Here is a 12,602-nt window from a genome sequence, read left to right on the forward strand (position 1 = left end):
AAACAGTTATACAAAGTTTGTAGAAACGAGACACGCCGTCTTCTTGGAAGACGAAATGATTAGGGGGAGCTCGGTAATTCGAGAAATTGATCTTGAGGAGAGGCGGGTGTCTGTACCCGCTCCGTCGACTCAGGAACCTTTCTTCTCTCTACCTGCTAATGTTGTGCCAGCAATGCATGCCCTTGCGGTACCAGCACCTGTTGTTACCCCTCCTGTGGCAACAATGAATGAGAGTGAGGAACCTGTTATACAGGATTCAACAGAAATGGTTGCCACACCAGAGGAGGAGCTACAACAGCCTCAAATAGATAATGTGCCAGTACAGGAGACTCATCAAGAGCCTCAGGTACAGGATGTGCCAAATGTGCAGGCCCCTAGAAGGTCTGAAAGAGTCAGAAGATCGGCTATCCGTGATGACTATAAAGTTTATAATATAGAAGAGTCGCATATGGAGGATGATCCCACCTCATATGAAGAGGCCATGAGAAGCGCTCGCTCATCTGAATGGTTGGAAGCCATGAAAGATGAAATGAAATCAATGAAACTAAACGATGTTTGGGATTTAGAAGAAATTCCTAAAGGAGCCAAAACAGTAGGCTGTAAATGGGTCTACAAAACCAAATATGACTCTAGAGGGAATATAGAAAAGTTTAAAGTGCGACTCGTGGCAAAAGGCTTCACGCAACGAGAAGGGATTGATTACAATGAGACATTTTCTCCAGTCTCTTGTAAAGATTCCTTCAGGATTATAATGGCACTAGTGGCACATTATGATTTGGAATTACATCAGATGGATGTAAAAACGGCATTTTCTAAATGGAGATTTGGAGGAAAAAGTATACATGGCGCAACCGAAAGGTTTTGTCATGAAAGGAAACGAAAATATGGGATGCCGTATAAAGAGATCCATTTATGGGTTAAAGCAAAGCTTCGAGACAATGCTACTTGAAGTTTGATGGAACAATAAAGAAATTTGGGTTTTCAAGAGAATGTAGAGGACAACTGTATTGATTCAAAGTTAAGAATGGGAGACTCATTTTCCTAATTCTGTATGTAGATGACGTTCTACTAGCTAGTAGTGATGTCAATCTACTGCAGGAAATAAAGAAATTCTTGTCCTCAAACTTTGACATGAAAGACCTCGGTGAGGCTTCATATGTTTTGGGCATAGAGATTCACCGAAATAGAACAAAGTATGCATTGGGATTTTCTCAAAAAGCATATATATAGAAAAGGTGTTGAAGAAATTCAATATGTACAGATGCAGTGCTACACCTGCTCCTATAGTCAAAGGCGAAAAGTATGGGGCATCGCAATGTCCCAGAAATCAGTATGAGCTCAATAAAATGAAAACAAAGCCATATGCGTCAGCTGTAGGAAGCCTATAGTACGCGCAAGTGTGCACACGACCTGACTTGGCATTTGTTACCGGGTTATTTGGCAGATTTCAAAGTAATCCAGGCCTAGAGCACTGGAAATTGGTATAGAAAGTCTTGCGTGATTGCAAGGAACAAAAGGCCTCATCATGTCTTACAGAAAAGCAGAATCGCTCCAGATAGTGGGGTATTCGGATTCTGACTTTGCAAAAGATAATACAAAGTTAACATCGGGATACATGTTTACCCTGGCAGTAGGAGCTATTTCATGGAAAAGCTCAAAACAGACGACCACTGCAGGGTCTACCATGTATGCCGAGTTTATAGCATGCCATGAGGCTACGGGGCAGGTGAACTGGCTAATGAAGTTCATACCCGGTTTTAAAGGTGGTTGATAGTATTGAGAAACCACTAAAGTTATACTGCGATAAAGAACCCACAGTAATGTACTCTCACAACAATTAGTCAAGTGGTGCTGCCAAACACATTGACATAAAGTATTATGTTGTGAAAGACAAAGTCCGGGATCAAACAATCAGTCTCGAGCACATAAGAACAGAAAGGATGCTCGCGGATCCGCTCATGAAAGGCCTACCTCCCAACATGTTCAAGGAACATGTAGCATGCATGGGTTTTAAGGGAAGCCTTATGAATCCTGGACTATAGGGCCCAAAAGTTAAAGTATCTGTTTCTGAATAGAGATGTGTATAGTGGCTGTCGAATCCATCGGTAATTAACCGTGACGATGAAACATGCTCTATATGTAAATCTGTGATGGAATAGAAAAAGCTAAAGGAAATAGTGAGATCAAGGGGGAGAATGTTAGATGGATCTCCCTCCCCTTGAGCCCAACGGCTCAAGGGGGCCTTGACCCGCGCCCTGATCAGGGGCGCCCAGCCCAATGGCTGGTGGGCCCCCGTCACACTGTGCCATATAAAGAGGGGTGGAGGACGGGACGACATAACGACACAAGGAACGAGGTTCGTCGCCGCCGCCGCCACTCCACCCCATAAACCCTAACCGATCGAGGGGGGGCAGCCAGTGACGGGAAGACTCCACCGCCGCGCCACGACCTCGCCGGGATCCCCTACGACCACCACTGCCGCGCAGCACCGTCGCCGTCACGACCGCCATCGCCGCCGCCGCCCACGTCAAGCAGAGCGACGACAACGACGATGGCTGGGACTTCCTCTTCATCCAACGCGTCAACCGGTCACATCCCTAAACCCTTTCCCTTATTCTCTATTGTTGTTCAATCATCCATCGCAAATAGAACCACCCGACTAGATCTAAACCTAGGTGATCCAATAGACAACCCTAACACTTTCAGGACTCCCAAATTTCACTGTAAGTTTGTGCTTGTTCTCTTCTATGACCTACCGTTGGAACTTCATCTAAGGGGTACAATACAAACTACATATTAGTGCATTCTATATTTCTTTACTCCAGCGTTATTATGTATCTGAATATAAGGAGTATTTAGTACAGAAATTATCCTGATATCTTGATTCCATATCTGTATGTTTCAATTTTGCTTCTCAGATCACTGATGAACTCTTTGGTTTCTGCTGATGTACGAGACACTACTCTTCCATGGATGGAACCAGAGCTTTGGAGTGGAAGCAGCAGCCGAGTGATGGAGCAATTCTGGTTGGCTGATCCTGACAGGTTATGAGGCATGTGATCAACTATTCAGGCAAAGGGACAGTCTCAGGGGATCAAATAAAACCTATTTTATGAACCGACAAAATATTTGGCTGCAGTGAGATGGTTATTGAATGAAATGGATCAAGTCTATACTATGCTTATGCTGTTGTATTCTGCTCTGTTGCTCATGGTGTGTATTCTATTCTGGTGTACTCCCTCCGTTTCACAATATAAGTCATTCTAACATTTTCCACATTCATATTGATATTAATGAATCTAGACATATATATTTATCTAGATTCATTAGCATGAATATGAATGTGGGGAAATCTAGAATGACTTATATTGTGGAACAGAGGAAGTATGTATGTATGCTTGTGTCTCTCTGAAGTGTAATTACATGCTATCTGAGCAAACATGTCCTGAACTCTCTTACAATTTTTGTGCCTGACCACTGAATAATATGGATTGGCACTTGTAGTTATATGACATATGAACTGACAATAGATTGCATTGTCACTTTTGGAACCTTAAATTGAGGAAGAATAATAAATGGATTTTTTTTATTCATTTTGCTTAACAAAACCATGAGTTGTCTACTATCTTGTGATGTGCAAGTCTTGTGGAAAAATGTGTTTGTGGCGTTTCAGTATGAATTGCAGAAATCTTATCGATAAAAATCTCATCTGCTGATGAGATAATTGAGAATCGAGACACCGGTATCGATGGCTTTTCTGCTGACGCCAACTTGCCAAGTCCACGGCGAAGTGACTGTGAGGTGGCGCTCGGTGTGTCGTCCGATCAACATTGTGCGCCGTAGATTTGCTACTAACCGATTAGTTTTATTCTGTATTTCCAGAAGAAGCCGTAGATTTTTTTTCTTCCTATCCGGAATTGGACCCAGACCGTCCGATCAGTAACGTGCGCACCAGATTGATAAAAAAAAACCAGAGAAAAACTCTCTCTATAAATATCCAACCTCCGGTATATCAAAATTTGAAACCCCAGAGAGAGAGAGAGAGAGAGAGAGAGGAGGCAGCTTGCTCCACACGCCTCCGCCGTGTCCAGATTTCCGACTCGCCGGAGAGGAATGGAAGCGGGCCGCGCGACAATCGTCGCCTCCGCCGTGGCCAGGTTGAAGCCACCGCGGGCGACGCTGACGCATGACGCTCCGGCCGCCGTCCTCGCGCCGCCCGTCGCCGACGCCCCGCACGCCGAGTGGCGGGGGCTACCCGACGACGTCGTCGCCAGGGTGCTCGTCCGCCTCCCCGTCGTCGACCTGTTCCGCCTCGGCTACCTCTTCTCCCCGCGCTGGCTCGACATCTGGCGCGCCGAGCCGCTGTATCTCCATGACCGCCAGTTCGCCTCTCCCCGGATCGCCGCCGCCGACGTCGCCGACGCCATCGCCAACGTTCTCGAGCTCCACGTAGGCGACGGCGTCCAGTTCGTAGGCGTACAAGGAGAGAACGGGAGCGACGACGACGACGACGGAGATGGAGGTGGAGGCAACGAGGTAGTTGGCGTGGATGGCCACGATTCTGGACCCGGGGTTGCCGTCGAACTCGAACACGAGGCAGCAGATCAAGGCGGTGGAGTCGTCAACAATTCTGACGGTGGAGGTGTCGCCGGCCGCCGTCGCCTCCGATTCCCTGGAGGCGTAGGCGCCGACGACGGCGTCATCAGCGACGACGACATCTACGGCCACGACGACATCCCAGATGGTGGTTACGAGATCGGCCGCGTCTACAGCTTCCGAGTGGAGACCACGCGGTGGCGCGCCGACCAACTCCACCGCTGGTGCGCCGCGCTCCAGCGCGGCCGTGTTCGTGAGGTCACCCTCGCCAACCTCACCATGGAAGGGCACCCCGAGCTCCCCCAGGGCATCCGCGACTGCGCCACAAGCCTCAAGGGACTCCACGTCTTCTTCTTCACCATGGAAGCCGACCACATCGACTCCCTCGTCAACCTCCGCGTCCTCGGGCTGTATGGCTGCCCTGGCATGATCCTGCGAGCACTCCGCCCCGAATCGGAAATCCGGGTGCTGACGATCGACTTCAGCCGTCTGGTAGACGTCCTCGTCCAGACCACGCGCCTCCGCTCTCTGGAGATGCACAACAACGTGGTGCAGGGCACGGTCGTCGTGCACGACGCCATCCAACTCCGGAAGCTGCACCTGTTACCACCGACGAGACCATCCAAGATCTTCATCGGTGAAGCGCCCAGCCTGCGAAGCATCGGCTATCTCGATCTCTTCAACACCGTCTTCGTGATCAAAGGCATTGTGATTCAGGTATGATCAAATCAAATCGAATCGTGTCCGTGTGCACTGCAAATCGATCGATCAAATTCAGACCTCTGCATGCTGCTCATCCGATTAACTCAAATCCAAATCCAAATTGGCTAATTAACAATACTATACTCTGATCATGCGCAGGCTGGGATGGTGCTGCATCCTCCAAAGATGCGTTCTGTCAGGATTCTCGGCTTACGGGTGAACTACACAGAGATGGGTCACAGGGTGCCCCGTGAGATAGAGCAGATTCTGAAGTGTTTCCCATGCTTAGAGAAACTGGAGATCATGGTAATAAACAGCCAATCCAATCAATCAATCAATCATTTTATTGTCCTGAAATTTGCTGTTAATTGCTCTGCATCAGTAGTATTAGACTATGTCTGAATTCTGATTTCTGATTGGGTTGTGCGTGCGTGCCTTTGCTGCAGAATTACTACCAACTGTCTCTGTAGTTCAATGGTACTAGTAATATATAATATGTCTGAGTTCTGTTTGAATTGTGCGTGACTTGCAGAATTATCATGTGTGAATTCTGATTAAGGTGCGCGTGTGTGCCTTTGCTGCAGAGATACGATGAGGTTGCACCAGAAGAAGGGCTCCTCAAAGCGGATGATGAACACATCTATCAAGGGAACAATTTCTTCCGTGACCTTGGTTGTTTCAGCCATCACCTGAGGTGGATATATCTTACAGCTTTCAGAGGGGGCAAGTATGAACTTGCTCTGGGCAAAGCCATCCTCGACGAAGCTCGAGCCGGGACAATGTTCAAAATGCTACACCCACAAGGCAGCTATACGGACTACATCTCTAACCAGCTATGGCGGGCTCTCGAACATTTCAGAATGACCACTCCAAATCATGCTGTCAGAGATCGACATGTGTCCGTTATTCTACGTTTGAGAAAGGCCGGGGGTCTTCCTGGATAGCAACGCAAGCTGCGAGCTAGCCGGTCCGGGTTCGAGCCTCACCCTCTCCTTAATTCAAAATTAATCTAGTCATTCCTAGATTGGTCTTATTTGTTTTGTGTCCATTATTCTAAGTTGAGTTACTTGAAGAAGGCTACTCCAGGTTGAAGAAGGCTACTCCAGGTTGTTGTTCTGCGCTGCTGTACTACTGTCAGAGAGGTTAGGCTGCGCTCTTTTCTTCAATTTGTCTAGCTGGTCAAATGATGTATGCTAAGTGAGCGAATTGTGAATGATGCTCTCTTTGAGTCTGCATAATTGAACAATTACAAATCTTGATAGCAGTAAAAGAAGATACAGTATCTTGATGAGATGAGCATGTTGTTTGTGCTTTGCTTTTACCGGAAAATTTGATCAACATAAAAGTGAATTATTTTTCTTAGATGCTAAACAACTGTAGTGTACATGTATATTTGTTGATCATGATGCTAGACAAACCGGGAAATTATTTGACTGCGGCTAGATTTTTATACTACTAAGTGACATGCATATACTCGGGTGCAATTGTACATTTGTACCTGGTGCAAAAAGGACGTTCTGGTTCTCCACTGACCTGTCAAGCTTCTACATGGGTCTAAAGTTAAACTCTAAACTATACGTGTAGATTTGTTGATCATGGTGTGTATTGATTTGTTATGCATGTGTCAATGTCTGTCTATGTCGTTCATTTTCTCCTACTGATGTGTTGAGAGTTTATGAAATGTAATTACATGTATCTATCTGAACAAACATGTATTGTGGGCTCTTACAAATTTTGTATAGGCTGTGATGGTTTAGCTTACCAGACCACCATTCAAGATTGGTCTGGCACTTGTATAATTATATAATGTATGAACTCAACTGTCAAAAATATTATACTACTATTAATTATTTTGGAGCCTTGAATTGAGGAAGAAATATTTAAATTTTTTTTGCTTAATTAACAATTAACATAACTACTAACAACTGTTGTTTACCGTCTTGTGAATTGTGAATTTGTGATGTGGAACTGTCAACCGTGTAAAGTCCTGTGGCACTTCACTGTACGAGTTGCAGAGCAATCTCATCAGATTGCTCATGCTGTTGAGGAAATCTGCATTTCACTTTTCTCCAGCGTTGGAGGATCATGTCGGCGGCGAGCACCACCTCTTGCGCTGCCGCCGCCGGTGTTCTTCAGCCGCCAAGTTCACGGCGATCGAAGCGCCGGTGTTCTCTCTCCGGCGAGGGGTGCGGCCAAAGTACGGTGGCTAATCCTAGTCCGTCCGATCAACATTGTGCGCCGCAGATTTCCTGACGACCTTGACGATGCGCTCGGTGACCTCGGCCTTGTCCAGGAACGACCCCTTGGCCTCCTCCGACGACATCCACTGCCGGCCACACAGGGCCTCGCGCAGCACCACCGCGGGACTGAGGGACGCCACCGGGGAGGAGGAGGAAGGGGCCACCGCCACGCGGAGGTGCCTCAGGAGCAGGCTCCTCGCCCCGGCCATTCTGGAGAGGAATTGGGGAGGAGGAGGCGGCTCGCTGCTTCCGGGTGGGGATCGGCGGCGGCGAGAGAGGAGGGAGGAGTTCGCTGCGGCGGCGGAGTGAGGAGAAGAGAGGAGAGCTCGAGGGGTTTTAGGCCCTTTAGGTAGAATTGGGCCTTGTGGGCCTTCATTTTATCAGAGAATTTTCTGATACGGCCCATGTAGCTGGAACCGGAAAAGCTAATGGGCGATTGATCGCGATCAGGGCAATCGGCCCTCCTCCTCACGTGGTTTCTTTTTTTTTTTTGCACCGCATTACTTTTTTATTTTAGTAAATTTATGCATCTAAAATTTGTACAACCTTAAGTTTATACATCTAAAGTTTATACACCTAAAGTTTAGAGACACAAATTTTATAAGTCAAAAGTTTATATATCCGATTCAAATTTGAATTTGAATTCAAATATTTTTTATATATAGTATTTTCTATATATCTAAAGTTTATAGACCCAAAGTTTATAAGTAAAAAGTTTATATACCCGATTCAAATTTGAATTTCAATTCAATTTTTTTATATATAGTATTTCTATACACCTAAAGTTTAGAGACCCAAAGTTTATAAGTCAAAAGTTTATATATCTAATTCAAATTTGAATTTTAATTCAAATATTTTTTATATATTGTATTTTCTATACATTTAAAGTTTATAGGCCCAAAGTTTATAAGTCAAAATTTTATATGCCCGATTCAAATTTGGATTTGAATTCAAATATTATATATATATATATATATATATATATAGTATTTCTATATATAAATTTTTCTAACTGTTTTTTTTAATTTATGGTGTAGTAGGAAGAGAAGAAGGGGAGAGGAGCCGCATAGGGGGATGGGGGTCGATTGCCTGGAGCGATCGATCGCCCATTAGCTTTACCCAGCTGGAACTGCGTAATTTGTAGGGAGAAGAGTTTACTTCAGCTTCCTCGTCTTGTCATCGAGTTTTGAAATCGTCCCTTTGAGGAATCCTATCCTATATATCTATATATATCTATACAGTTGATCCTCACTACGTGCAATTAATTTGATTTTTCTGTGATGTGGTTGCTCCACATCACTGATTGCTTTGGATTGTTAGATTAAAATTGCACGGCAGGAGATTAGATCGTTTCTGATTCCTGCATTGGTGGAAGACACAACGGATGACATGCAGCTCCCTGGCCTCTCTCTCGCGGTCTTCCATTCTGATCGCTCCACTCCACCGCCCCCTGTAACCGATGAAAATAATGCAACCTCCTAGCACCCTGATAGTTGAACAGCTTCGTTCTCGCCTCCACCCTAATTAGCGTGCCACAAAATCAAGGAAACCGAAGCAGAGGCAGTCAAAAAGACCACCTTAATGAGCGAGCCATACTGTTCTTGAGTTTAGTGTACAAATATATGTGTATAAACTTTTTTATGCTTTTTGGATCAGCATTTTCCTTGGTTACCGATTCCATGCATCAATCAAAAGGTGCATAATTTCTTTAGTTCATCAAAAAGTAACTTTGCGGGGAGATAATTTCATCTGTTCACCTGAAAAAAAGTGTGCAGCAGTACAGATCGAGGCAAAATCAATGTTTCGTGATTGTTTCATTCGTTGAATGTCGCTTCCTTTTGCCCAAAAAAAAATTAAACATATACGATTGCTCTATGTTTGATATAAAAATAAAGTTTATGTTGCCTCATTTTTACAGTTTGCAGCTATTTGTTTTTGTTTCTAGGGCATTTAGCAATGTCACATCATCTATACACCAGCTTGCTACAGCCTACGTTATTGCTACATTGACCAAGTTATCTTTGGCTGATGTACCGAGACCTAAGTTAACTATTTTAGAAATATATCGGTGATTCCGCATGTTTCAGCAAATAAAACCTGATAAGCACTTGCTAAACATCTTTATATTTCCTTCCAAGTGTTTTCAGCTCACAGTTGCCTTAGCTCCCTATCTCACATATATTTATCGACAACATTCCGCAGCAATACGCGGGGTATTATCTAGTACTAGATATAACGCATCCTAATCTTATCAAACTGGGTTATATTTTAGTCTCAAGGCAATACTTCGGTCAACCAAACTAAGTCAGCATGAGACCCACATGTCATACAAAAAAAAATCACTACCCCTCTCTTCTCCTGTCTCTCTCTCACTCCATCCACCATCGACGCCACGCGTCCGTGATGAGTGGATGTGCTCGGTGCCAGCCCCGTCAGACTCTAGCGCGTGGCACATGAAGGACATGATGGCGCCGGTGTGGGGCAGGGGACGCTTGGTCACTTGTCACGGTGAGGAAGGGCACAACGCGGCTCCAGAGTTTGGTCGCAGGAGGGGGCGATTGGTTGCTAGCCGCTGCACGTGCTACTTGTGTCTGGTGCTTTAGGCGGAGACGGCGGCGGTGCGAAGCGAAGACGCTTTTGGGCCTACCTCGGCTGGGGTGAACACGCGGAGGCGGTGCTGGCAGTGTGGGCCACACGAAGACAACTTTGGCCTCGTGGGGCCACGAGTTGGCATCGGCTGTGATAGGTGTGGAGGCGACCACGAGGCCTAAGGAGGCGAGCACGGGTAGGCGCGGAGGTGGCCATGTGGGCCATAGAGACATGCGGGCAGCTTCTGACGCAACAGGAACGACGACGGCGCAGCGGCTTGACCATGCTGGCGCACCTTTCACTCGATCCACCTGAGCTCCTAATCTACTCCCCGCCGATTCCTCTGTCACTCTCATCTCCTCTACCACACTGGCCAGCTCAGCCTATCACCTCTGCCTTCGACTCGTGCAGATCTTGATGCCGCCACTGCTCGACGATTCTATCCCCTGCTCCGCCCGACCCACTACTTCTTCTCTGGTGTCCCCGTCTCCAGCTTCGCCATATCCTCAATCCGGCCGCCACTACACATGACATAGGAGATTGGGAGACCTTCCAATTCGCCGCAATCACTGCCCCTCTCCCCGTCAGTCGCTGCCCCTCCCAATCTGTCGTGTGATGAGCGGGCAACGTCGACACTTTGGCTTGTAGGCAGCAAGGCACACCTCCATTAACTATTGGGCCTCCTCCACTGCCGCCGTCGGGCACACCGCGTGTTGACCATCATCTCCTCGCCGATTACATGGTGCCTCCACCGCATTTGCTACCGCTGAGTCCAAAAGTTGGGGAGGGAGATAGATAAGGAAGAATATATTGTTTCACAAACATACGGGTCTCACTTGGGTTTTAATTTTTCTTCTAGTGCCACGTCAGCCAAAACTGTCCTCAATACTGCATTGGGATCTCATTTAACCTGGTCTGCAAAGATTAGGGATGGGTTATATCTGGTATTATCGTGAAGGACATTTTCAAACTTGCGCTCAACTTGAGGGACCCAAATGAACTTATTAGTTTATATGATGGCCTCTTTGAATCACTGTCAGGAATTTTAATTTAGCTTTCATGAGGAGCTCCTTTTAAATCTGTGCAAGCACATAACACTACTATACACACCTAATATAGGGTACCCATATGTTTATACCTACAAATATAATCCCTGACATGTTTACATAGACCAAAATGAATGGAAATTCCAAGCCTTAATTAATGAATAGTATTGAAGACGTGTATGCATGTACTCCTCTGTCCCATAAAAAAACTAATCCTACCATGGTCCAGGTTCATAGCCAGGATTGGCTTTTTTTTAAAGGACAGATTAGTACAAAATATTCATGGTCAATAGAATTTATACTGCAGTGTATGGAGTCATACAACCACAACTAACGACTTCATCACAGCACTTTCCAACTTTCAAAAATTACAGAGCAGGAATTTTACATGAATAAATTTGATTATTATGAAATTCTGGGAAGAAATCCTCCGTTTGAAAGGAAATATTCATATCTTTTCCAATTCACGTAGGGATGAAACGATATCTATACTATTTTAAATATTAGCAGTGGTGCCACCACCATCTCATATCACTGACGTTTGTTCCTCCCAACTTCTGAGAAATTTTGTGCCCCCTAATTCAAATGCTTCATATTCTCAGAGTATAGCCAACTACTAACTCCAAATCATCTATAGTCAATTTAATAACCAATTCATACGATAGTTACATATAAATATATACTACACTAGTAATATTTGTAGTCTGTGCTGCAGCTGGCTATAAATTTGTAGCCCGCTGCTCTTCTCTCTCCTCATTTATCTACTCGACATGTGTTTATAGCTAACTTCTAGTCTGCTATTGTACCTGCTCTCAATCCCCAGCATGCCCTTGGATTCCATGGTAACGCACGGGTAGTTGGCTAGTATATGAAATTTCTTCATTGGGGTCAGATGATTATGACTATTTACATGTACATCAATGATCCAATCCACTCCCATGCCCTTGGAAGAAAACTTTGATCTCGACATTGTGCATGTAGTTCGCTATTCGAGGGAGTATTAGTATAGAACCATCTGTTCTTGCCAAATTGCACGCGGAGTACTACACACATCAGAATTCAGAAACACATCATCGTTCGTTTGATGATGGGTGATGGAGCTGAGACTAGAGACTGGAGTACACAACGCAGTTTCCATTATTCAACATGGGTTTATGATGCCGATTGCAAAGGGCGATCAACCAAATCATTGCTCATGGGCCAGACACAAACTGAGAGGATAATAATGCCTCGGTGTCCCTACCTTGTCATTTCACGCTTCTCCGTGGGGCCAGGTGTCCCACCAAAAGCAAGAGTTGTTTGAAGTTAATTCGAACTAATCCTTCCCGCATTAAAAAAAAAGAAAAAAACGACTAATTAGCACATAATAATTAAGTATTAGTAATTTTTTTAAAAAATAAATTAATATGATTTTTTAAAACAGCTTTTA

General features: G+C 45.2%; 1 protein-coding gene across 1 annotated transcript; it reads left to right on the top strand.

The window, feature by feature from the left end:
- The first annotated feature begins 4,038 nt into the window (after positions 1-4,038).
- Positions 4,039-6,589, top strand: LOC4332855 (uncharacterized). Its single transcript, XM_026024159.2, has 3 exons — positions 4,039-5,313; positions 5,458-5,604; positions 5,883-6,589. Exons 1-3 carry the CDS (start codon positions 4,114-4,116, stop codon positions 6,240-6,242), a joined length of 1,707 nt encoding a protein of 568 aa, XP_025879944.1. The 5' UTR covers positions 4,039-4,113; the 3' UTR covers positions 6,243-6,589.
- The last annotated feature ends 6,013 nt before the right edge of the window (positions 6,590-12,602 follow it).

This window comes from Oryza sativa, chromosome 3 (assembly GCF_034140825.1).
Source record: "Oryza sativa Japonica Group chromosome 3, ASM3414082v1".
Lineage (NCBI taxonomy): Eukaryota > Viridiplantae > Streptophyta > Magnoliopsida > Poales > Poaceae > Oryza > Oryza sativa.

Coding starts and splice junctions, on each gene's coding strand:
- LOC4332855 (XM_026024159.2), top strand. CDS start 4,114: ATGGAAGCGGGCCGCGCGACAATCGTCGCCTCCGCCGTGGCCAGGTTG. Junction 5,314..5,457: donor TCAAAGGCATTGTGATTCAG/GTATGATCAAAT, acceptor GATCATGCGCAG/GCTGGGATGGTGCTGCATCC. Junction 5,605..5,882: donor TAGAGAAACTGGAGATCATG/GTAATAAACAGC, acceptor CCTTTGCTGCAG/AGATACGATGAGGTTGCACC.